The 26,461-nt window shown below is 45.8% G+C and overlaps 2 protein-coding genes across 10 annotated transcripts in view; one reads left to right on the top strand and one right to left on the bottom strand.

Annotated features, from left to right (window-relative positions):
- Positions 1–3,162: 3,162 nt before the first annotated feature.
- LOC104674536 lies at positions 3,163–6,008 on the bottom strand. Its single transcript, XM_030939706.1, has 3 exons — positions 5,982–6,008; positions 4,727–5,752; positions 3,163–3,863 (listed from the first exon to the last, which is right to left on the bottom strand). Exons 1-2 carry the CDS (start codon positions 6,006–6,008, stop codon positions 5,144–5,146), a joined length of 636 nt encoding a protein of 211 aa, XP_030795566.1. The 3' UTR covers positions 3,163–3,863; positions 4,727–5,143.
- MAPKAPK5 (MAPK activated protein kinase 5) overlaps positions 5,369–26,461 on the top strand; it is a 53,085-nt gene continuing 31,992 nt past the window's right edge. For 6 of the 9 annotated variants that reach the window (XR_004059580.1, XR_004059579.1, XM_030938949.1 and 3 more), the window contains exon 1: positions 5,684–6,154. Coding sequence is in view for 5 of the 9 variants with exons in the window: in XM_030938949.1 (XP_030794809.1) it covers positions 6,119–6,154 (36 nt within the window). In the remaining 4 variants the exon portion in view is untranslated. Of the gene's footprint in view, positions 6,155–9,927; positions 10,058–26,461 lie in introns of those variants that run through there. The other 3 variants (XM_010378896.2, XR_004059582.1, XR_004059581.1) reach the window with 3 other exon arrangements.

Below are 26,461 nucleotides of genomic sequence, written 5' to 3'. Positions count from 1 at the left end.
GTGTTAGCCAGGATGGTCTCGATCTCCTGACCTCGTGATCCGCCCGTCTCGGCCTCCCAAAGTGCTGGGATTACAGGCTTGAGCCACCGCGCCTGGCCATATTTTTAATTTTAAAAATTTTTTTGGAGATAGTCTTGCTCTGTCGCCCAGACTGGAGTGCAGTGGTATGATCTTGGCTCACTGCAACCTCTGCTTCCCGGGTTCAAGTGATTTTCCTGCCTCAGCCTCCTGAGTAGCTAAGATTACAGGCAGGTGCCATCACACCCGGCTAATTTTTGTACTTTTAGTAGAGATGGGGTTTCACCATGTTGGTCAGGCTGGTCTTGAACTCCTGGCCTCAAGTGATCCACCCGCCTCAGCCTCCCAAAGTGCTGGGATTACAGGCGTGAATGACCGTGCCCGGCCAAATTTAGTACTTTAAAATAACATTTAAAAATCTGTTTCTGGCAGGGCGCGGTGGCTCAAGCCTGTAATCCCAGCACTTTGGGAGGCCGAGACGGGCGGATCACGAGGTCAGGAGATCAAGACCATTCTGGCTAACACAGTGAAACCCCATCTTTACTAAAAAATACAAAAAGCTAGCCGGGCGAGGTAGCGGAGCCTGTAGTCCCAGCTACTCGGGAGGCTGGGGCAGGAGAATGGCGTAAACCCGAAAGGCGGAGCTTGCAGTGAACTGAGATCCGGCCACTGCACTCTAGCCTGGGCGACAGAGCGAGAGGCCGTACCAAAAAAAAAAAAAATCTGTTTCTGTGGGACGGGAGTTTGGGTATGGCTTGGCTGGGTGCGCCTGGCATAGAGACTCTCACAGGGACATGATCATGTTGTGGGCTGAGGATGCTGTCAGCTAAAGGCTCAATTTGGTGAGTATCCTGTCCAAGCTCATGTATGTGTTGGTAGTCCTTAGGTACTCACTGGCAGCTAGTAAGACACGTTAGTTCCTCAACATGTCTCTAATGGACTGAATAGTATATTGCCCCCAAATTCATGTTTGCACAGAAGCTCAGAATGTGACCTTATTTGGAAATAGGGTCTTTGCAGATGTAATTAAGATAAGATCATGCTGGATGATGTTGGACCATAAATCCAACGACTGTTTTAATAAGAGAGGACACAGAGAGACACACAGGGAAGGCCATGTGAAGACAGAGGCACAGCCTGGAGTGATACAGCCAAAGGCGGCCAAGGACTGTCCAAAGCCACCAGAAGGAAGGAGCCTTCCCTGTAACCTTCAGAGGGAACATGGCTTTGTTGACTTTTTTTTTTTGAGACAGTCTCGCACTGTCACCCAGGCTGGAGTGCAGTGGCGTGATCTTGACTCACTGCAAGCTCTGCCTCCTGGGTACACGCCATTCTCCTGCCTCAGCCTCCTGAGTAGCTGGGACTACAGGTGCCCGCCACTACGCCTGGCTACTTTTTTCTATTTTTGGTAGAAATGGGGTTTCACCGTGTTAGCCGAGATGGTCTCAATCTCCTGTCCTCTTGATCTGCCCACCTTGGCCATGAGCCACTGTGCCTGGCCACTTTTTTTTTTTTTGAGATAGAGTCTTGCTCTGTTGCCCAGACTGGAGTGCACAGGTACAATCTCAGTTCACTGCAACCTCTCTGCCTTCCCGGTTCAGGTGATTCTCCTGGCTCAGACTCCAGAGTAGCTGGGATTACAGGTAACCACCACCACCACTGGCAAATTTTTTTTTGTATTTTTAGTAGAGACGGGGTTTCACCATGTTGGCCAGGCTGGTCTCGAACTCCTGACATCAAGTGCTCTGCCTGCTTTGGCCTCCCAAAGTGCTGGGAGTACAGGAGTGAGCCACAGTGCCTGGCCTCTGCTGACACATTCATTACAGACTTCTAGCATCTGGAGCTGTGAGGATCAAATTCTGTTGTTTTAAGCCACCCAATTTGTGATACTTTATTACAGCAGCTTTAGGAACCAAGTGAGCCGGCTTCCCTAAGAGCAAATGTGTAAGAGTCAGAGAGGGCCCCAATGGAAGCCAGAGTGTTTCTGTAACCTAATCTTGAACATGACATCCGTTCACTGGAAGCAAACCACTTGATCCAGCCCACATGCAGGGTGAGAGGACTACATAAGATCCTAAGTACCAGGAGGTGAGCATCACTGAAGGCTGTGAACCAGGGTGGCCTCACCAGCAAACAACAGAGGAATTTCGTTGGAAGAAACCGCTTTCTTCAGGGTTCTGCCTTTTCCATTCATTGATTCCTTCAACGGATAAATTTATTAAGTACCTACAATGGATTGGGTATTAGGGACATATGACTCCTAAGACAAAAAAGATTCTTTCCCTTGTTGAGACTATTTAGTTACAGGATAATAGGAACATCTGATTTAGATTAGGAAAGGAGGGTATGGGCAAGGCATGTCTTTCTGAAAAAACATTATCAAGAATTGACCAGGTGTGGTGGCTCACGCCTGTAATCCCAGCACTTTGGGAGGCCGAGGTGGGCGGATCACCTAAGGTCAGCAGTTCGAGACCAGCCTGGCCAACATGGTGAAACCCTGTCTCTACTAAAAATACAAAAATTAGTCGGGTGTGGTGGCAGGCGCCTGTAATCTCAGCTACTTGGGAGGCTGAGGCAGGAGAATCACTTGAACTCAGGAGGCAGAAGTTGCAGTGAGCCGAGATCGCGCCACTGTACTCCAGCCTAGGGGACACAGCGAGGCTCCACCTCAAAGAAGAATAAGGTTGAAGAATGAGTAGAAACTAGGCTGTGCGTGTGTGTGTATTTGTGTGTGTTAGGAGGGAAGAGTTTCTAGGTAGTGGGAAAGCATGTGCAAATAAGTTGAGCAGCTAGACTAAAAGCTGCCTGGGGGCAGGGATCTTGTCTCTTCATCACTGCATCTCTATTATACGACATCATCTCTGCATCTCTATTACAAGACACAGAGCCTGGCAGAGAGAAATTCTTACTGGAGGAAATGAATGAATCCCGGGCATCTTCTATATAGGTTGGTGCAAAAATGATTGCAGTTTTTGCCATTACTTTTAAATGGCAAAAACCATAATTACTTTGCACGAATATTTCCTATTACAGATGTCAATTCAAGTCATTTAAAAATTTTCTCCTGAAGTTAACTGCCGCATGATTGCTCTTATTCATATTAGGTAGCATAGGCAAAGCTGCTAGAACAAAAGACTCAAAGTAGTAAAAGGTCAACCCAAGTTTATTTATTCTCACATAACAATACTGAGTGGATATTTAGGTCAGTAAGGCACAGTTCTCCTCCACTCAGGAATCTCCCATCTTCAGGCCTTGCCTTCTCCAGAGCCTGGTCACCATCTGCTTCCAGTTGGCAGAAGGAGTAAGAGCACAGGGAAACACCTGTTGGAGGTCTGTATGGGCCAGGCCTGGAAACTGTGCACACCTCTTCTGCTCACTTTCTGCTGGGGAGAGCATAGGCACAGAGCCACACTTATTTTACTTTGAGAATGCAGTGTAGGTGTATGTCCAACAAAGAAAATAATAATTCGGTAGACAACTAAGTCTCCACTCCAATATTCAATTACTTACGCTCTAGTATGTCTCAAATTAACCTAGATAGAAACGAACTCTGAATCTTCCACCTCCATCAAGTTTTTCACTCATTCAGTGGCATCATTATCCATCCAGTTGCTTAAGCATACATGTGAAAGTTATCCTTGGTCTGTTTCTTATCCTCCCCTTCCACATCTAATCCTTCAGGAAGTCCTGACAATGTTACCTCCGGAACATGTCTTAAATCCATCTTCTCAGCCAGGCCCAGTGGCTCACGCCTGTAATCCCAGTACTTTGGGAGGCCAAGGGAGGTGGATCAATTTAACTCAGGAGTTGGAGAGCAGACTGGACAATGTGGAGAGACCCCATCTCTACAAAAAAATACGAAAAATTAGCCAGGCATGGTGGTATGCCCCTGTAGTTCCAGGTACTCAGGATGCTGAGGTGGGAGGATTGCCTGAGTCCAGGAGGTCTAAGTTGCAGTGAGCTGTGATCATGCCACTGCACTCTAGCCAGTGGCACCCTATTTAAAAAAAAAAAAAAAAATCCATCTTCTCTACACCTTTACTGCCACCTCTTTAGTTCAGACGGTGTAATAATCTCTCAACTGCATTATTCTCCAATAGCCTAATAGCTCAATAGCTCTGTTTCCATTCTTGCTTTCCTATATTCCATTCTTTACAAAGCAGAGTGATATTTTAAAACAAATTTGATCACAGCACTCTTTAGTTTAAAACCTTACAAGAGCTTAGAATAAAATCCAAAGTCCTGATTATGACCCCCAAAGGCCACATATGATGAAGCCACTGCCCACATCTCCAACCTCATCCTTTTTATACTTTAAAAAAAACTTTTTTTTGAAATAGAGACGGGGTTTCACCATGTTGGCCAGGCTGATCTCGAACTCCTGACTTCAAGTGATCTGCCCACCTTGGCCTCCTGAAGTGCTGGGATTACAGGCATGACCCACCACGCCCGGCCTCCAACCTCATCCTTTATCAGTCTCCTCCTACTCGATCTACTCCAGCTACAATGACCTTCTTGCTGATCCTTGAACATATTTAGCGTATTTCCACCTTAAATTTTTTACCCATCTGCCCAGAAATCTTTCCTTGGATTTCCAATAGTCAGCCCTTTCTCATTCCTCAGGGGTCTCAGCTTAAATGTTACCTCCTGAGATTCCTTCCTTAATAATCTAATACGAAGCAGTCCCCACATCCCGTTATTATCTTACCTCAGCATCCTGTTTATGTTCTTCTCAGCATCAGACTCGGGCTTTTTCCTGTTTATTACCTACTTCCTTTTCCTGAAAGATCCATGTGCCGGTACCGTGTCTTGTTCCTGTTTCTCCAGTGTCTAGTAGATTTGGCACATACTGATGTGCAATTAATAAGTGAACGAAGAACCATTGAGAGGCGATTAGTCAAAAGCTCTTTCAAAGCCCTTTGATAGGTTATTGGTGGAGAGTAGGGAGCACAAATCTGGGGTCCCATTCTAACTTGACCAATTCTCGGCTGTACGCAAACTAGCTCTCTTGAGCCTCAGTTACCTATTCTACAAATTAGGGATGGGAACATCCGTACCTCACAACACCAAATAGCGCCCTTGTAAAGATGAAAGGAGGTAACGTAGGAAAGAACTCCATGTAAGGTTAATGCTCCGTAAACAGAGCTGCTACTGCTATTATATATTCTACACAATCCTGCTCCCTTAAGGCAGGACCCTTTAGGTGCTTCAGTCCTCTCTTCTCTCTCCCGTGTTGACCTCCACGGGTCCTCTCAGAAGAGCGTTTCCCAGGCCTGAATCTCTGCAGAGTGGAGATAAAGGCTGAGGCTCCAACGCACGCGCACTCACGCGAGTCCGGACCCATGACGTCATTAGCGCAGCGCCATCGCCGCGGAAGGTCCAGGGGCCTGTTCTGTAAGCGGCGCGACTTAGGGAGGCCCAGGCGGGCGCCTGCAAGTCGGGTGCGCGGCTCGGGGGCGGCTTGGAAACCCCAGCGGAAGGCAGCAAGGGGCGCGTGGGGCAGTGGAGTCACGAAGCTGGGCGGCAAAAGGGGCGGCCCGGAGCTCCCGTGGAGCACAGCGCGTGCGTGAGGGCAGCCGGCGGGGCTGCCCGGCGCGGGTGTCCCGGCGATGTGTGGCGCTGAGGCGGCGGCGGGAGCAGCGGCGCCGAGCTCTGCTTCGGCTTCGGCTTCGCGGCGGTGCAGGCGGCGGAGGCGGAGGCGCAGGCTACTCTTTAGGACCTGGCGAGCCCGGGTCTAAGCGGCGGCCCCACGAGGCCCCTGCACAGCGCCCCGGGTGAAGGCCCTCCCCGCCTCGCCCTACCCCGGGAGCCTGACTCCCCAGCCGGGGATGAGGCTAGGAGGCGGCCGCGCGGGGCCCAGCACAAAGACTTGTCCCCAGGGGCCGCCGCCTCGGCCGCTGCTGCTGCCGCCAGCCTAGAGCCGCCCGCCGAAGCAGAGCCGGCTCCGGGGTCCTCATCCCCACCGGTCCCGAGGGGCTGCTGCCTCCCATCCCCACGAGGCCCAGGGGCCCGAGTGCCGAGCCCTTTGCTTCCTCGGCCGCGCGGGGACAGGGCGGCTGCGCAGCCTCTGCCTCTCCCGGCTGTGGGGGCCCCACTGAGTATGTCAGAGGAGAGCGACATGGAGAAAGCCATCAAGGTAAGGGGGAGGTGCCCCCTCTTCCCACGCGTTGTCCTGTGGCGTTCTTCTCGGCTTCAGCCTCAGAAAGCGGGGAGATTTTGCAGTGAGAGGTTCCATCGACTCCTGGGTTTCGGTCTCCTCTGGATTCCGTGGATCGCGCTTTACAGCCCTGGGGCCAAGGGTGTGGGTGTACGTGTGGGTGTGTGTCCGACTCCCACCAGCTTCCTTGGTGAGTGACTTGTGCTCAACTAGAACGGAGGTGAGTGTTCTGGAGACACTATCAAGTGTCAATGAATGGGACGAAGAGAGCCCTGCTACTACTACACGTTTCGATCACTCCCCAAGGGCCGCCGGCATTTGCTTCCGGATGGTCTACAGCACTTGGAGAGTTGGAATGTATCCATCCCTCCCGATTTGTTTGAAATCAACCTTCTGGAAATCTGCAGATACAAAACCTGTCCTTTGTCGAATAGGTTGTCCTTACTTTTCCGTGTGTTCTCCCCCTTTTCTCTTTCCTCTTCTCTCTCCTAGGAAGCATTGAATTTACTTAGGAAAAGTTAACAGTTCCTGTGACTTAACTGCGCTTAAACCCAAAGAAAAGCAAATGTGTATTCGAAAATTACACAAATAAAATAAGTTTTCTAAAACCTGTTCTTAATTTTTTTTTTTTTAAGGCACATTTTGCCCACTTAGGGCCAGGTACCTGTTTTGACAGCTGTAGCTAAGAAATTAGTCTCATGAAAATTAAACAAGCTTAAAGTTTGATGTGTTATTTATTTACTTGCAGTGTTAAGTCAACCCAGTGCATTGAATAATTTCATTTTATCTGTAAGGACAGGCATCTGTTGTCAACTTGGGGTTATTTTCCCCTTCAAGACAATGACTATAGCCAGTAACTGATTAAGAATTTACGCTTCTACCAATTCTTTAGGTGGTGTATATAGTTGCTCAAAATCATCAAGTCATTCCAAAGAAACTTAACCCTTTAAAGGAGATACCAACATATATACATTAAGGAAGACCAGGGTTTTTTTTTTTTTTTTTGGAGACAGAGTCTCACTCTGTCCCCCAGGCTGGAGTGCAGTGGCGTGATTTCGGCTCACTGCAAGTTCTGCCTCCTGGGTTCACACCATTCTCCTGCCTCAGTCTACTGAGTAGCTGGGATTACAGGTGCCCGCCCACCACGCCCTGCAATTTTTTTTTTTTTTTGTATTTTTAGTAGAGACGGGGTTTCACGGTAATAGCCAGGATGGGCTCGATCTCCTGACCTCGTGATCCACCTGCCTCGGCCTCCCAAAGTGGTGGGATTACAGGCGTGAGCCACCGTGCCTGGCCCAAGGAAGACCAGGTTTTTAATCATAAAAATAAAGATTCTATAAGACTGCTTTGATATATCCTTTTCTTCTTTTTTTTTTCTGAGTCGGAGTCTCGCTCTGTCGCCCAGGCTGGAGTGCAGTGACACACTCTTGGTTCACTGCAACCTCCGCCTCCCAGGTTCAAGTGATTCTCCTGCCTCAGCCTCCTGAGTAGCTGGGACTACAGGCGTGTGCCACCACACCCAGCTAATTTTTTTGTGTTTTTAGTAGAAGTGATGTTTCAGTGTGTTAGCCAGGGTGGTCTCCATCTCCTGACATCGTGATCTGCCCGCCTCGGCCTCCCAAAGTTCTGAGATTACAGGTGTGAGCCACCGCGCCCAGCCTTGGTTTGGGTTTTATTGGCACAGAGGCATGATTTGCTGCCTGAAGTTATTTAATTGGGTTGTGAAAGCGTATGTGGCCAGTTTTTAAGCATTATCTCGTGTGTGCCAGGTGGTGTCCTAGACACAAATGGTACAAGCCAGACTCCTAGATGTCCCTGTTGTCATGTAGCTTGTATTCTAGAGGGTGGTGTTACTGCTAGGTGGTTTTAATTAAGTGTGGAAAGGGTGAGGGGTACTATGTTAAATAGGGTAGTCCAAGGAGGTGACACTGTGTAGAGTTCTGATGGAAATGTGAGAGCAAGCCACCACTGTCTCAGGGAAGAGTATAACAGGCAGTGGGAACAGCAAGGACAGACCTTGAGGTAGAAGCAGGTGTAGTGTGGTGTAGGAAGAGCAAGGTTGCTAGAATGCAGTGGGTCAGTGGAAATGATGTAGAGTAGCAATGGGAAGCAAGTCACTTAGGGCCTTGTAGGCCATCGTAAGACCTTTGGCTTTGACCCTGATTAAAAGGGGAACTATAGGAGAGTTTTGAGCAGAAGAGAAACATAGTTCCACGGGATAAGTATACAAATAGGGCAGCAATGTCGCTTAGTGGTTGTTATAGTTTCTCCAGGTAGACTCAGTTGAAATCTCAGCCTACGTTTTTTTTTGAGACAGAGTCTCACTCTGTCACTCAGGCTGGAGTGCAGTGGTGTGATCTCGGCTCACTGCAGCCTCCTCCCGGGTTCAAGCAGTTCTTGTGCCTTGGCCCTCTGAGTAGCTGGGACTACAGGTGCACACCACCACACCCGGCTAAAATTTTTGTATTGCTAGAAAAGATGGGGTTTCACCATGTTGGTCAGGCTGGTCTCCTGGTCTCAGGTAATCTTCCTGCCTCAGCCTCCCAAAGTGTTGGGACTACAGCCATGAGCCACCACGCCCAGCCTACCCTTTCTATTTTATTAGCTGTGTGTCTGAGTACGATGTCACTTCACTTCTGTCTTGTTAGTTTCCTCATCTGTAGACGGGATAAAAGCACTCCCCAGCTCATAGGGTTTTTCGTTTGTTTGTTTGTTAGTTTTTGAGGATTAAATGAGCAGATATACCCAAATGTGCTTTTAATAATACCTAGGCCAGGCACCGTGGCTCACACCTGTAATCCCAGTACTTTGGGAGGCCGAGGTGGGCGGATCACCTGAGTTCAGGAGTTGGAGAACACTCTGGCCAACATGGTGAGACCGCCATCTCTACTAAAAATAGAAAAATTAGCCAAGTGTGGTGGCACACATCTGTAATCCCAGCTACTCAGAAGCCTGAGGCAGGAGAATCGCTTGAACCTTGGGGGGGCGGAAGTTGCAGTGAGCTGAGATGGTGCCACTGCACTCCAGCCTGGGCGACAGTGAGACTCCTTCTCAAAAAAGTAATAATACCTAACAGCAAGACCTCAATGAATATTAGCTCATAGCACTTTAAAGGTGCTTTACAAAGAGTTGTTTTTTTCACTTGACTCTTGCCCAGCCCAATTTTTTTTCTTTTCTTTTTTTTTTTGAGACGGAGTCTTGCTCTGTCCCCCAGGCTGGAGTGCAGTGGCGCGATCTTGGCTCACTGCAAGCTCCACCTTCCTGGGTTCACGCCATTTTCCTGCCTCAGCCTCCTGAGTAGCTGGGACTACAGGTGCCCGCCACCACGCCTGGCTAATTTTTTTGTATTTTTAGTAGAGACAGGGTTTCACAGTGTTAGGATGGTCTTGATCTCCTGACCTTGTGATCCACCCGCCTCGGCCTTCCAAAGTGTTGGGATTACAGGCGTGAGCCACTGCTGTTGGTATTGTGCGGATACCCAGCCCAATTTTCTTAAAATTTTTTTTAGCTTTTCTTCACTCAGGAGTACTCAATAGGTCATGGTGAATCTACACTAATTTGGGCATGTCCAACCAATACCTATTGGTGGAGCTGAAAATCAGTACTGATTAGGATGTACTGCTTTGGAAGCAAGCCAGCATTACATCAAATAAAAAACATTTGGTCTGTGGCATTGTGTTGTATTCATTGTTTTGTTTTTTTTTGAGGTGTTCAGCAGATGGTGAGCACTGAGACAAACCTGTAGTGTTCAGCTGGAAAGCTATTTTCCTGGCCTCCAGCCATAGCACTTGAACTCTTGCTGCCAGGCTACCTGAGAGTGGACTGATTGGACTTTAAGATCTCATCCTCCCTTATCCATGGTTTTGCTTTCCACAGTTTCAGGTACATATGGTCAACTGCAGTCTGAAAATATTAAGTGGAAAAACCCAGAAATCAATAATTCATAAGTTTCTTTTTTTTTTTTTTTTTTTTTGAGACAGAGTCTTGCTCTGATGCCCAGGCTGGAGTGCAGTGGTGCGATCTTGGCTCACTGCAACCTCTGCCTCCTGGGTTCAGGCAATTCTCCTGCCTCAGCCTCCTGAGTAGCTGGGATTACAGGTGTGCACCACCACGCCTGGTTAATATTTGTATTTTTAGTATGTTGACCAGGCTTGTCTTGAACTCCTGACCTCATGATCCACCCTCCTCGGCCTTCCAAAGTGCTGTAGTTACAGGCATGAGTCACTGCGCCTGGCCCTCATAAGTTTCAAATTATGCATTATTCTTTGCAGTGTAATGAAATCTCTTACCATATTGCCTGGGACATGAATCATCCCTTTGTCCAACATGTTCACACTGTATATGCTTCCTATCCTGTAATTACTTAGTAGTCATCTTGGTTATCAGAACGAACAGTATATATAGGGTTCACCACTATCCATAGATAGTGCCACCGCACTCCACTCCAGCCTGGCAGCAGAGCGAGACTCTGTCTCAAAAAAAAAAAAAAAAGAAAGAAAAGAAAATCTTTTTTACGTTCATAGTAATGATCCAATAGAGGAGGGTATACTTTCTTACTTATTCTGTATAGCTAGCATTACATTCATACCAAAACCAGAAAAAGGCATCACAAAAAAATATCTATCATGAATATAGATTTAACAATACTCAACAAAATATTAACAAACTGAAACCAGCAACATGTAAAAATGATTCTACACCAGATAAGGGAGTCTAAGTGGGTCTAAGTGGAGTTTATACCAGGAATGCAAGATTGGCTTAATATCTGAAAATCAAGTAATGTTACCATATACTACATTAAGAATACAAAACAAAAACCACATAATTAACTCAATAGATGAAGGAAAAATATTTAACAGAAACTCAACACCCATTCCTGATAAAAACTGTCAGCCAAGCCAGGCATAGTGGCTCAAGCCTGTAATCCCAGCACTTTGGAGGCTGAGGCGGGTGGATCACCTGAGGTCAGGAATTTGAGACCAGCCTGACCAGCAAGGTGAAACCCCGTCTCTACTAAAAAACATAAAAATTAGCCATAGAGACATGGGTTCCACTATATTGCCCAAGCTGGTCTCCAGCTCTGGAGCTCAAGCAGTTGTCCCACTTTGGCCTTCCGAAGTGCTGGAATTATAGGCATGAGCCACCACGACTGGTTGTGAAATATCCTTTTTTTTTTTTTCTGAGATGGAGTCTTGCTCTGTTGACCAGGCTGGAGTGCAGTGGCATAATCTCAGCTCACTGCAACCTCCGCATCCCAGGTTCAAGCAATTCTGCCTTAGCCTCCCAAGTAACTGGGATTACTGGTGTGTGCCAGCATGCCTGGCTAATTTTTGTATTTTTAGTAGAGACAGGGTTTCACCATGTTGGCCAGTCTGGTCTCGAACTCTTGATCTTGTGATCTGCCTGCATCCCAAAGTGCTGGGATTACAGGCATGAGCAACTGTGCCTGGCCAAAATAACCTTTTATTTCATATTGAAGATGCAGCTTTTATGTGGGTGCAAGAGTGCTATAAGAAAGGCATACCTATAGCCTCTAATATTTTTTGAGAAAAATCAGTCATTGTGTCTTAAAGCAAAAGGAAGGTAAAGGATCTAAAGTTGGAGAATTTAATGCCAGCAAAGGATGGTTTGATAATTGTAGAGAAGTTTGGCTTAAAAAATGTCAGAGTAACAGGAGAAGCAGCTTCTGCTGAACAGGAGGTGGCAAACAAGTTCCCAGATGCCATTAAGAAAATCATTGAGGAAAAAGGATGTCTGCTTGAATGGGTTTTTAATGCAGACAAAAAAGCCCTATTCTGGGGAACACAATGCCACAAAGGACATTTTTTAGTAAGGAACAGCAGTGAGTGCCGAGATTTAAGGTAGGAAGAGCTAGGTTAACTTCTGTTTTGTGTAAATGCAGTCAAGTTTATGATCAGGACTACCCTTGCCTATAAAGCTGCTAACCTCTGAGCCTTGAAGGGAGAAGATAAAACACCAGCTGCCAGTCTGTTAGTATCAAAAGAAAGCCTGGATAATGAGAACGCATTTTCTCTTTTTTTTTTTTTGAGATGGAGTCTCGCTCTGTGGCCCAGGTTGGAGTGCAGTGACGTGATCTCGACTCTCTGCAAGCTCTGCCTCCTGGGTTCACGCCATTCTCCTGCCTCAGCCTCCCGAATAGCTGGGATTACAGGCGTCCGCCACCACACTCGGCTAATTTTTTGTATTTTTAGTAGAGACGGGGTTGCACTGTGTTAGCCAGGGTGGTCTTGATCTCCTGACCTTGTGACCTGCCCGCCTCGGTCTCCCAAAGTGTTGGGATTACAGTAGTGAGCCACTGAGCCTGGCCGAGAACCCATTTTCTGATTCAGTTCCATTGATGCTTTGTCCCTGAAATCAGGAAGTACCATGCCAGTAAAGGACTACTTTTTTTTTTTTTTTTTTTTTTTTAAGACAGAGTCTCGCTTTGTCCCCCAGGCTGGAGTGCAGTGTCATGATCTTGGCTCACTGCAACCTCTGCCTCCCGGGTTCAACCGATTCTCCTGCCTCAGCCTCCCGAGTAGCTGGGATTATAGGTGCCTGCCACCACACCCAGCTAATTTTTGTATTTTAGTAGAGACAGGGTTTCAGCATGTTCGCCAGGCTGGTCTTGAACTCGTGACCTCAAGTGATCCACCTGCCTCGGCCTCCCAAAGTGCTGGGATTATAGGCATGAGCCACCATTCCCAGCCAGGACTGCCTTTTAAAGTTCTTTTGATACAATGCCTCTGGCCACCCAGAATCCCATGAGTTCAACACTAGGCTTTGAAGTGGTCCACTTGTCCAGAAACAGTGTCTCTAATTCACCCTCTAGATCAGGAGGTTGTAAGGACTTTTTTTTTTTTTTTTTAGAAAGAGTCTGGCTCTGTCGCCCAGGCTGGAGTGCAGTGGGGTGATCTCGGCTCGTTGCAACCTCTGCCTCCCAGGTTCAAGCAATTATCATGCCTCAGCCTCTCGAGCAGCTGGAATTACAGGCATGCACCACAATGCCTGGCTAATTTTTGTATTTTAGCAGAGATGGGGTTTCACCATTTTGCCCAGGTTGGTCTCGAACTCCTGGCCTCAAGTGATCTGCCCGCCTCGGCCTCCCAAAGTGCTGGGATTACAGGCTTGAGCCACTGTACCTGGTACAGAACTTTCACGACTCATTACATGGGATACTCTGGAAAAGACTCTTAACACCAAGGAAGAGAATCCTGATAGTACGTCCTGAAAGTCTAGAGGGATTACACCATGGAAGATGCCATTGTTATAGAAAAAGCTGTGGAAGCCGTCAAGCCTGAAACAATAAATTCCTGGTGGAGAAAACTCTGTCCAGATGTGCATGACTTCATAGGATTTATGACAACTGGTTAAGGAAATCATGAAAGAGATTGTGGATATGGCAAAAAAGGTGAAGGGTGAAGAGTTTTAAGGTACAGATCTTGGAGAAATTCAAGAGCTAATAGACACCACACCTGAGGAATTAATAGAAGATGACTTGATGGAGATGAGTGCTTCTGTGCCAGACAGTAAGGAATAAGAGGTACAAGAAACAGGGGCAGGGAAAAATTGACATTAGACAATTTGCCAGAAGGGTTCCAATTATTCAAGACTTCCTTTGGCTTTGTTTATGGAATATGGAATGGACCCTTCTCAACTGGCACTGAAATGAAAGCGAATGGTGGAAGAAGGATTAGTCTTGTATAGAAATGTTCTTAGAGAAATGGAAAAACAAAAAAGTCAGACAGAAATGAGGATGTATTTTTGTAATGTTACACCAGATGTGCCTGCCTCTCCGGCCTTCCTTTCCATGCCCTTCACCTCTTCTACCTCTGCTACTCCGAGACAGCAAGACCAACCAACTCCTTTCTTTCCCTCAGTCTGCTCATCCTGAAGATGGGTGAAGACCTTTATGATGCGCTTCTACTTAATGAGTAGCAAATATGTTTTCTCTTATGATTTTCTTAACATTTTTTCTCTCTTACTCTATTGTAACAATATAGTAGCAGTACATATATAAAATATGTGTTAATTGACTTTCTGTTGTCAATATGGTTAACAGGTTATTAATAGTTAAATTTTGGGGGAGTCAGAAGTTATATGTAGATTTTTGATTGCCCATGGTGTCAGTGCCCTTAACCTTCACGTTGTTCAAGGGTCAAGTATATTATCTTGTCTATGAACGTAGTAGAGCTCCCCATTTTTTTAGGGCTTCTTCAGTTTCTCTAAGCAGTGTTTTCTAGTTTCCAGTGTATATAAATCTATAAATCTTGCCCTTTGATAAATTTATTCCTTTTTTTTTTTTTTTTTTTTTGAGACAGAGTCGCACTCTGTCTCGCAGACTTAAGTGCAGTGGTGCAGTCTTGGCTCATGTCAACCTTTGTCTCCCGAGTTCAAGTGATTCTCCTGCCTCAGCCTCCTGAATATTTGGGATTACAGGCTCACTCTACCATGCCGGGCTAATTTTTGTATTTTCAGTAGAGACAGGGTTTCACCGTGTTGGCCAGGCTGATCTTGAACTCCTGACCTCAGGCAATCCACCTGACTTGGCCTCCCAAAGTGCTGGGATTACAGGCGAGAGCCACCGCGCCCAGCCTGATAAATTTATTCCTATTTTCTTATTCACGCCTGTAACCCCAGCACTTTGGGAGGCTGAGGCGGTCAGATCACGAGGTCATCAGATCGAGAACATCCTGGCTAACATGGTGAAACCCTGTCTCTACTAAAAAAAATACAAATAATTAGCCGGGCGTGGTGGCGGGCGCCTGTAGTCCCTTTTATTCAGGAGGCTCAGGCAGGAGAATGGTGCGAACCCGGGAGGCGGAGCTTACAGTGAGCCGAGATCGTGCCACTGTACTCCGGCCTGGGCAACAGAGCAAGACTCTGTCTCAAAAAAAAAAAACAAAAAGAATGGAATTGTTTTCTTCATTTCATTTTTGGATTGTTTGTCGCTAGTGTATGGAAATACAGTTGATTTCTGTACATTGATTTTGTATTTTGTATCCTTAGTACATTTGCATACCAGTTCTTATAGATCCCTTAGGATTTTCTACGTATAAAACACATTTTTTTTTTTTTTTTTTGAGACGGAGTCTTGCTCTGTCACCCAAGCTGGAGTGCACTGGCCAGTTCTCAGCTCACTGCAAGCTCCACCTCCCGGGTTCATGCCATTCTCCTGCCTCAGCCTCCCGAGTAGCTGGGACTACAGGCGCCCGCCACCTCGCCCGGCTAGTTTTTTGTATTTTTTAGTAGAGACGGGGTTTCACCGTGTTAGCCAGGATGGTCTCGATATCCTGACCTTGTGATCCGCCCGCCTCGGCCTCCCAAAGTGCTGGGATTACAGGCTTGAGCCACCGCGCCCGGCCAAAACAAAATTTTTTTGTTTTGAGATGGAGTCTCTCTCTGTTGCCCAGGCTGGAGTGCAGTGGTGTGATCTCAGCTTAGTGCACCCTCCGCCTCCCAAATTCAAGCAATTCTTCTGTCTCAGCCTCCTGAGTAGCTGGGACTACAGGTGCCTACCACCATGCTCAGCTAATTTTTCACCTGTTTAGTAGAGATGGGGTTTCACCTTGTTGGTCAGGCTGGTCTCAAATTCCTGACCTCAGGTGATCCACCCGCCTCGGCCTCCAAAGTGCTGGGATTACGTGCTTGAGCCACTATGCCTGGCCTGGCTGACAGTTTTTATCAGGAATGGGTGTTGAGTTTCTGTTAAATATTTTTCCTTCATCTATTGAGTTAATTATGTGGTTTTTGTTTTGTATTCTTAATGTAGTATATAGTAATAATAATTGATTTTCAGATATTAAGCCAATCTTGCATTCCTGGTATAAACCCCACTTAGACCCACTTAGACCCACTTATCTGGTGTAGAATCATTTTTACATGTTGCTGGTTTCAGTTTGTTAATATTTTGTTGAGGATCGTTAAATCTATATTCATGATAGATTTTTTTTGTGATGCCTTTTTCTGGTTTTGGTATGAATGTAATGCTAGCTTTATAGAATAAGTTAGAAAGTATACCCTTCTCTATTGGATCATTACTATGAACGTAGAAAAGCTTTTCTTTTCTTTCTTTCTTTTTTTTTTTTTTTTTTTTTTGAGACAGAGTCTCACTCTGCTGCCAGGCTGGAGTGGAGTGCAGTGGCACGATCTTGGCTCACTACAACCTCTGCCTCCCTGGTTCAAGTGATTCTTCTGTCTTGGCCTCTCAAGTAACTGGGACTACAGGCACGTGCCACCATGCCCAGCTAGTTTTTGTATTTTTAGTGAAGATGGGATTTTACCATGTTGGCCAGATGGTCTCGTCTCTTGACCTCGTGATCCACCTGTCTCGGCCTCCCAAAGTGCCGGGCTTCTACAGGCATGAGCCACCGCGCCCAGCCAGTAATGATTTTCAATATGAAATAAAGGGGTGTTTTACAGCCAGGTGTGGTGGCTCATGTCTATAATCCCAGTACTTTGGGAGGCCAAAGTTTGGAATACATTATTTCTTTAAATATGTGGTTCTCAATGGAAGGGGCAGGGATTTTACCTCTTGGAAGACATTTGGTAACATCTGGAGAAATTTTTGGTTATCACAGCTGGTAGCGAGTGCTTCTGGCACCTAGTGGGTAGAGGGAAGGAATGCTGCTGAACATCCTAAAAGGCAAAGGCAACCCCACAACAGAGAACTCTCTGGCTCAAGATGTCAGTGGTGCTGAGGTTGAGAAACCCTACAAATGTGTAGTATTTACCACTGAAACCCATAGGCTTAGACTTTGTTTCATGGGAAGATACTCAGTTATTAATTCAGTTTTTTTTTATGGGTCTATTCAGGTTTTCTTTCTCTTCTTGAGTGAGTTTTGGTAATTTCTGTCTTTCTAGAAGTTTGTCCATTTTATCTAGTGCTCTAATTTGTTGGCATAAAGTTCATGGTTTTCCCTTTTAATACTTTGATTTCTATAAAGTCAGTTGTGATGTTCCCTCTTTCATTTCTAATATTAATAATTTGTGTCCTCCCTTTTTTTTAATTGGTCAGTTCAGCTAAAGGTTTGTTAACTTTGTTGATCTTTTCAAATAATCAACTTTTGGTTTTCATTGATTTTCTCTATTTTTCTGTATTCTGTTTTATGGCTTTCTGCTCAAATCTTTATTATTTTCTTCTTTCTGCTTGCTTTGAGTATAGTCTGCTCTTTTTCTACATTTTAAAGGTAGAAGGTTAGGTTAGTGATTGTGATCTTTTTCTAATGTACGCATTTACAGCTATAAATTTCTGTTTCAGGCCGGGCGCGGTGGCTCAAGCCTGTAATCCCAGCACTTTGGGAGGCCGAGACGGGCGGATCACAAGGTCAGGAGATCGAGACCATCCTGGCTAACACTGTGAAACCCCGTCTCTACTAAAAAATACAAAAAACTAGCCAGTCGAGGTGGCGGGCGCCTGTAGTCCCAGCTACTCCGGAGGCTGAGGCAGGAGAATGGCGTAAACCCGGGAGGCGGAGCTTGCAGTGAGCTGAGATCCGGCCACTGCACTCCAGCCTGGGCGACAGAGTGAGACTCCGTCTCAAAAAAAAAAAAAAAAAAAAAAAATTTCTGTTTCAGCACCACTTCCACTTCATCTCATTATTTTTGGCAAATTGTGTTTGCATTTTCATTGAGATAAAATATTTCTAATATCTCATGTTAAATCTTCTTTGACCTCCTGGTTATTTAAAAGTGTGTTGTTTAGGCTGGGTGCAGTGGCTCACGCCTGTAATCCCAGCACTTTGGGAGGCCGAGTTTAGCTCCATTGCCTCCCTCTTCTTTTTTTTTTTCTTTTCTTTTTTTTTTTTTTGAGACGGAGTCTCGCTCTGTCGCCCAGGCTGGAGTGCAGTGGCCGGATCTCAACTCACTGCAAGCTCCGCCTCCCAGGTTTACGCCATTCTCCTGCCTCAGCCTCCCGAGTAGCTGGGACTACAGGCGCCCGCCACCTCGCCCGGCTAGTTTTTTGTATTTTTTTTTAGTAGAGACGGGGGTTTCACCATGTTAGCCAGGATGGTCTCGATCTCCTGACCTTGTGATCCGCCCGTCTCGGCCTCCCAAAGTGCTGGGATTACAGGCTTGAGCCACCGCGCCCGGCCTCTTTTTTTTTTTTTTCTGAGACGGAGTCTCACTCTGTCTATCCAGGCTGGAGTGCAGTGGCACGATCTCGGCTCACTGCAACCTCCGCCTCCCAGGTTCAAGTGATTCTCCCACCTCAGCCTCCTGAATAACTGGAATTATAAGTGTGTACCACCATGCCCGGCTAATTTTTGTGTTTTTAGTAGAGATGGAATTTCACCATGTTGGCCAGGCTGGTCTCAAACTCCTGACCTCAGGTGATCCACCTGCTTGGCCTCCCAAAGTGCTGGACTTACAGGCGTGAGCCACTGCGCTCAGCCTTCTCCCTCTTCTTTTGTGTTGCTGTTTTCTATGTATTATGTATGTAGCTATTACAAACCAGAAAATACAGTGTTGTAGTTATTTGTTTATGCAGTTAAATCTTACGTGTTTTAAATAAGAGAAAGGAGTAAAATATATTTATAGCCTTTTATGTGGACCTACAGTATATTTACCATTTTTGTTATTCTTCATTTTTTCCCTCTTGATCGAAGTTACTATCTGATGTAATTTCTCTGTTGATTTTCTAGGTATGTATTTTTGAAATGCTTTTATGAGGATTATAATATGCATCTTTAATTTATCACAGTCTTACTTTAGGTTAAAATTGACTAAAGTCTGGTAAGATACAGCGCCTTTGCTCCAAGGTAGCTATCCCTTGTGTTCTTATTGTCATGTGTATCTTTATATGTTGTAACCTATCTTATGTCTATTTATGAAATTAAGAGAAGAAAATAATTTTTTTCCATGTTTACCTGTTCTAGTACTTTCTGTTCCTTCTTGTCTATCCGAGTTTTCTTTTTTCTTTTCTTTTTTGAGATGGAGCCTCGCTCCCGTCGCTTAGGCTAAAGTTCAGTGGTATGATGTTGGCTCACTGCAACCTCCACCTCCCGGGTTCAAGCAATTCTCCTTCCTCACCCTCCGTAGTAGCCGGGATTACAGGTGTGTGCCACCATGCCTTTTTTTTTTTTTTTTTTTTTGTATTTTTAGTAGAGATGGGGTTTCGCCATGTTGGCCAGGCTGGTCTTGAACTCATGACCTAATGTGATCCCCCCCACCTTGACCTACCAAAGTGCTAGGATTACAGACGTGAGCCACTGTGCCCGGCCTGATCCAAGTTTTCATACAGTAGCATTGCTGTTCTCGCCAAAGGACTTCCTTTGGTAGTTCTTGTAGGCCAATTCTACTAGCAGTGAATTCTTTCAGTATTTATTTATTTGATAATGCCTTTATTTCACTGTTAATTTTTGAAGGATAATTTTGTTCAATGTAGAATTTATGCTTGACAGTTTTTTCTTTCAATACTTTCATTATGTGATTCTACTGTCTTCTGGCTTCCATTGTTTCTGATGAAAAGTCAGCCATTATTTATATTGCTGTCCATGATATGCCATTTTTTCCGTCATGCTTACATTATTTTCTCTTTCTCTTTCAGTGGTTTTATGTGTGTGTGTGTGTGTGTGTGTGTGTGAGAGAGAGAGAGAGAGAGAGAGAGAGAGAGAGAGAGAGAGAGAGAGAGACAGGGTCTCGCTCTGTTGCCCAGGCTGGAGTGCAGTGGCATGATCTCAGCTCACTGCAACCTCGATCTGGGCTCAAGCAACCCTCCCACCTCAGCCTCCCCAGTAGCTGGGACCACAGGCACAAGCATGCACCACTACACCAGGCTAATTTTTGTATTTTTTATAGAGACAGGGTTTTGCCATGTTGCCCAGGCTGTTCTCAAACTCCTGACTTTTAAGCGACCCTCGTGCCATAGCCTCCCAAAGTGCTGGGATTACAGGCATGAGCCACTGCACCCAGTCTTGTCTTTCAGTGTTTTAAATGTGATATGTCTAGGTGTGGTTCTTTTTGTGTTTATCTTATTTAGAGTTTGTTGAGCTTCTTGGAGACCGTAGGTTATTACCGTTCATCAAGTTGGGGAAGCTTTTGCCTGTTCTTCAAATATTCCCACCTCCCCCATCTTCACCACTCTTTGGCTCTCCCGTTACCCATATGTTGGAATGCTTGACATTATTCTACAGGTCTCATTTTTCTTTAATCTTTTTTCTGTCTATTCTTTGGATTTGATAATTTCTTTCTATGTATTTTCATGTTCACTAATTATTCTGTCACCTGAAAATTTGTTGAGCACCTCTTTTTTTTTTTTCCAAGACAGAGTCTTGCTCTGTCACCCAGGCTGGAGTGCAGTGGTGTGATCACAGCTAACACAACCTCCACCTCCTGGGTTCAATTCTCCTGCCCCAGCCTCCTGAGTAGCTGGGATTACAGCACCTGCTACTGCGCCTGTCTAATTTTTGTATTTTTAGTAGAGACGGGGTTTCACTGTGTTGGCCAGGCTAGTCTCGAATTCCTGATGTCATGATCCACCTGCCTTGGCCTCCTAAAGTGCTGGGATTACAGGCGTGAGCCACCGCGCTCAGCCTGTTGAGCACCTCTAATCAGTTTTTCATGCCAGTCATTGTAATTTTTAACTCTAGAATTTCCATGTGGTTCCTCCTCATTTTTTCTGTTTCTCTGCTGAAAATCTCCATTATTTTTTTTTCACTTTGTCATCAGTTTTCTTTAATTCTGTAGACATTTAAAATAGTTGCTTTTAAGCGCAACTGTTTGCGCAATGTAGTATCTGCATCCAATCAGAGACGGATGCTATTGATTTCTCTTCCTGAACTTGGGTGACACTTTGCTGGTTTTTACAAGTCTACTAATTTTGGTTGAAAACTGGACATTTAGATAATATATTGTAGCAACTCTGGATTCTGAGTTTCCCCCCCCGTGGCTTGTTACGTTTATAGTTAATTGCTTAGAATTAAACCAGAATCTATTTTTCCTTTTGTGTGCTAATGTCTCTGTCTAGTTTTAAATTATTATTATTTTTTTTGTCACCAGGCTGGAGTGCAGTGGCACAATCTTGGCTCACTGCAACCTCTGCTTCCCAAGTTCAAGCGATTCTCTTGTCTCAGCCTCCCACATAGCTGGGATTACAGGCGCCCGCCACCACGCCCAGCTTTTTTGTATTCTCAGTAGAGATGGGTTTTCAAGCTGGTCTCAAACTCTTGACCTCATGATCCTCCCGCCTTGGCCTCCCAAGTGCTGGGATTACAAGTGTGAGCCACTGTACCTGGTCAATTTTAAAATTTTTATTTTCAGCTGGACTCAGTGTCCTACGCCTGTTATTCCAGCACTGTCTTTTTTCTTTTTCTTTTTTTTTTTTTTTTTTTTGAGATTGAGTTTCATTCTTGTTGCCCAGGCTAGAGTGCAATGGCATGATCTCAGCTCACTGCAACCTCTGCCTCCCTGGTTCAAGCGATTCTCCTGCCTCAGCCTCCCGAGTAGCTGAGATTACAGGCACACACCACCATGCCCAGCTAATTTTGTATTTTTAGTAGAGACAGCGTTTCACCATGTTGGTCAGGCTGGTCTCGAACTCCTGACCTCGGGTGATCCACCCGCCTCAGCCTCTTAAAGTGCTGGGATTACAGGCGTGAGTCACTGTGCCCAGCGAATCCCAGCTACTTGGGAGGCTGAGGCAGGAGAATCGCTTAAACCCGGGAGGTGGAGGTTGCAGTGAGCCAAGGTGGCGCCATTGCACTGTAGCCTGGGCGACGAAAGCGAAACTCCGTCCCAAAAGAAAAAAAAAATTTTTCATTATTTTCTTCCTAGCCTGGCTTTTGGTGGGTTGTCCCTGTATCTGTTTAACTTAGTTGTCAGTCAGTGATTTGGGCAGAGGTTCTCAAATACTTGCAGCCCCTGAGGCTTTTTTTTTTTTTTTTGAGACGGAGTCTCGCTCTGTCGCCCAGGCTGGAGTGCAGTGGCCGGATCTCAGCTCACTGCAAGCTCCGCCTCCCGGGTTTATGCCATTCTCCTTCCTCAGCCTCCCGAGTAGCTGGGACTACAGGCGCCCGCCACCTCGCCCGGCTAGTTTTTTTGTATTTTTTAGTAGAGACGGGGTTTCACCATGTTAGCCAGGATGGTGTCGATCTGCTGACCTCGTGATCCGCCCGTCTCGGCCTCCCAAAGTGCTGGGATTACAGGCTTGAGCCACCGCGCCCGGCCCCCCAGAGGCCAGAGGCTTTTACCCTATCCTGATCAACTTACAGTCAAATGCTCTACTGCTGAGCTATACCCCCTGCCCCCGCCCCCCCCCCCCCCCCCCCACCCCCGTCAATTTGTATGTGGGTTTGGAGAAACTCTAAAAAATTGCAACTGGCTCTAAAGTCTCCTTTGGTTTTCAGTTTTTCCTGATTCTCTTAGGTATAATTTCCTAGTCAGTGATGGTCATGTGAAGAGCTTAACTCAGCCTTTCTATGGCTCTGTTTCAGGATTTTCCCATTAAATCTCTGGATGTTCTGCCCATCTAACAAGGACCACTGCCAAAGCTATTCATTTCCATCCACATTCACAACTTTTAGCTGGCAGATCCATGAATTTTCTTCCTCACCCCAAATTGAGTCCACCCCCTACAGCAGCAGAACTGCTGATTTCCATAGCTGGCCCCATGCTGGGAAAACTAGCACTGTCACCACCTGACTATGCTGTAAGCAGTGGGAATAGAGGGGTAGAAGGATGGCAGGATCCTAGGCTAGAAAGCTTACTATTTTTACGTGAATCTCTAGCAGGTATTTCAAGAATCTGTACTTCTCAGTTTGTTTGATTTACACTGTATTAAAATAGTTCTTTCTGACAATTTTAATTTTTAACTTTTCCATTGTGGTGAGGAATTGCCTACCACTTCATGCTGTGAATACAAGAATTTCCACGCCTGTAATCCCAGCACTTTGGGAGGCCGAGGTGGGCAGATCACCTTAGGTCAGGAGTTGGAGACCATCCTGGCCAACATGGTGAAACCCTGTCTCTACTAAAAGTACAAAAATTAGCTGGGTGCGATGGTGGGCGCCTGTAATCCCAGCTACTCAGGAGGCTGAGGCAGGAGAAGCTTGAACCCAGGAGGCGGAGGTTGCAGTGGGCTGAGATTGCGCCACTGCACTCCAGCCTGGGCAACAAGAGCGAGACTCCATCTTGGGGGGGGAAAGAATTTCCATTTTTTTCTTAGTTTTTGAGCTTCAGAGAATGACTAGGGTCTGCCTTACTAGAGGTAAAGGTGTAAGTAGGAATAGAGGACTAATGCCCAGGCCACTTCTCAAACAAGTCGTATTGGAATCCTCTTTGTGTCAGGTAGTTTTTTTTTGTTTTGGTTGTTGTTGTTGCTTTGTTTGTTTGTTTTTTGAAATGGAATCTCGCTCTGTCGCCCAGGCTAGAGTGCAATGGTGTGATCTGGGCTCACTTCAACCTCTGCCTCCCAGGCTCAAGCGATTCTCCTGCCTCAGCCTCCTAAGTACCTGGGATTATAGGTGCCACCACCATGCCCGGCTGATGTTTTAATTTTTAGTAGGGATGTGGTTTCACCATGTTGGTCAGGCTGGTCTTGAACTCTTGACCTCTGATCCGCCTGCTTCAGCCTCCCAAAATGCTGGGATTATGGGCACCATCAGGTAGCTTTAAAAAAATCTCAGGTGATTGTGATGTGCAGTTATTGTTGAGATCCAGTGGTCTAGAACAGTGTTTAGAAAAGCAAGCTTTCTCTGTAAAGGGTGATATAGGAAATATTTTAGGTCTTGTGGTCCCTGTGGTTGCAACCCCTTAACTCTGTTGTAGTGTGAAAGCAGCCAAAAACAGTATGAAAGCCAGTAGGTATGGCTATATTCCAATACACTTTATTTGCAAAAACAGGCAGTGGCTAAATTTATTGACCCCTTGTCTTGGATAATTCTCAAAAATGATTTTATTCCAAATGTTTGTATCATTATTAATTTAAGGTAGTGTATGTATTTCTTAGCACAACCCAGCCTTTGCGTTTGTCATTGATGTCTTTGAAGTAGTCCATAATTTCCTTCAGTAAAACTGTTTTAATTGACCATGCTTTCCTACCTTCTCCTTTGTCATTAAAATATGTGAGAAAATGTGCCAGCCGTGGACAGTCTAGTTGAAAGGTGTGTGTTAACTTCTTTGGCCCAGTTGGGCTCAGTGAAGCCTTAGCTCTGGCTAGTGTTTATGGCACCATCAACAAAGATGGAAGAATTAAGCCTGGGAAAAAGGACAGGAAGTATAAAAATGGGGTCCAGGCCGGGCGCGGTGGCTCAAGCCTGTAATCCCAGCACTTTGGGAGGCCGAGACGGGCGGATCACGAGGTCAGGAGATCGAGACCATCCTGGCTAACATGGTGAAACCCCGTCTCTACTAAAAATACAAAAAACTAGCCGGGCGAGGTGGCGGGCGCCTGTAGTCCCAGCTACTCGGGAGGCTGAGGCAGGAGAATGGCGTGAACCCGGGAGGCGGAGCTTGCAGTGAGCTGAGATCCGGCCACTGCACTCCAGCCTGGGCGACAGAGTGAGACTCCGTCTCAAAAAAAAAAAAAAAAAAAAAAAAAAAAAAAAATGGGGTCCAGAAATTCAGCTATAGGGGAGCCTGATAGTGCTTCTCCTACCTTCTGCAAAGTTCAGTGTTAAAACTCCAATCAGAGTCTCTACAAGTTCAACTTTCTTGGCTGTCCATCAGGTAGGGTACTAACTTAATAAGGACAGTGGAGGGCCAGGCGCAGTGGCTCATACTTGTCATCCCAGCACTTTGGGAGGCCTAGGTGGGCGGATCACCTGAGGTCAGGAGTTCAAGACCAGCCTGGCCAACATGGTGAAACCCCATCTGTACTAAAAATACAAAAATTAGTTGGGTGTGGTGGTGCAAGCCTGTAATCCCAGCTACTTGGTAGGCTGAGGCAGGAGAATTGCTTGAACTCGGGAGGTGGTGAGACCAGATCACGCCATTGCACTCCAGCCTGGGCAACAGAGCAAGACTCTGTCTAAAAAAATAAAAAAAAAGTACAATGGAGAATTTGGTCAACTTATTTTTACATCCAAGGGGTTGGGCATATAAACTCTGATTGTAATGAGTAATTCAGTAGAACAAATCTTATTTTCCATAGTCTCCTGTGAGTGTATGATTCCATTAGTTGAGTGGAACAGTTTTCACCACAATGCTTAAATTCTGCTTCAACTCCCTCCTTCCCACTACTCTATTCCCCTGGGTCTCGTCAGACACTCCTAAGTCAAACAGGTCATGTAGCAGATAAGTGAAGGAAGTAGGCAGGTTAAGTGGGTAGGTTTGAGTTCTGTTTAGGAGGTGGTGAGTGAAGATGGAGCCTAGGACCTCTCTGATTGGGCAGTACTTGTTCCTAATCTTTATGCTAGGGCCTGGGCAGTTACCCTTAATAGATGGAAAGGTGCTTGGGATAGGGGATGGTAGAGGATACCAGATCCATAGATTATAACCTTGATAGTGCCCATAACTCACTGTGTGAGCTTGACAAACTCCATAACCCTGATGCACAGTTTTTCAGAAGGGAGTTTGTGTAGCAATCTTGCTGGGTCCTCCTAACTCAATATCCCTTCATCATAGGGCTTTAGTCTGCCCTTCTAGGGATTAATTCCTTTCTAGTCATTTATTCCATAGTTATTTACTGTATGTTGAGAACCTTTACCAAGAATTGGACACAGAAAGGGGTAGACATGAAGACTTTCCAAGCCTGGCACATTCACTGGGTAGAGGCCTTGTTTTCATGTCTGAACTTAGCCTGATATACTAGCTGCTCAGTGAGTATGTATTACATGAGCAATGAGTATGTATTACATGAGCAAATATCCTATTCCTATATACTAGCAAGCAGGATTCTTGTGCTACATATGATCTATCAGATTTTCATTGCAACAAAACAATGTAAAAGTCTTATGGATTTTGATTTTTTTTTTTTTTTTTGAGACGGAGTTTCGCTCTTGTCGCCCACGCTGGAGTGCAATGGCGTGATCTTGGCCCACAGCAACCTCCGCCTCCTGGGTTCAAGCGACTCTCCTGCCTCAGCCTCCTGAGTAGCTGGGATTACGGGCATGCGCCACCACGCCTGGCTAATTTTGTATTTTTAGTAGAGATGGGGTTTCTCCATGTTGGTCAGGCTGGTTTCGAACTCCCATCTCAGGTGATCCTCCCACCTTGGCCTCCCAAAGTGCTATGATTACAGGCATGAGCCACCGCGCCTGGCAGGATTTTGACTTTCTTAAGGTCTGCAGCTGGTTTCCTATTTTACCTGTGGAACCCTGCAAAAATGAATTTTAGACTATCACAATT

Source organism: Rhinopithecus roxellana, chromosome 10 (genome assembly GCF_007565055.1).
Source record: "Rhinopithecus roxellana isolate Shanxi Qingling chromosome 10, ASM756505v1, whole genome shotgun sequence".
Taxonomy (NCBI): domain Eukaryota; kingdom Metazoa; phylum Chordata; class Mammalia; order Primates; family Cercopithecidae; genus Rhinopithecus; species Rhinopithecus roxellana.
This window is presented reverse-complemented; position numbering and strand designations above follow the sequence as displayed.

Excerpts from the sequence above, each read along its gene's own strand:
- LOC104674536 (XM_030939706.1), bottom strand. The coding sequence starts at position 6,008 with ATGGGAGGCAGCAGCCCCTCGGGACCG. Across the intron at positions 5,753-5,981 it reads GCAGCAGCCCCTCGGGACCG|ACCCGGGCTCGCCAGGTCCT; the intron begins GTGGGGATGAGG and ends GCCGCCGCTTAG.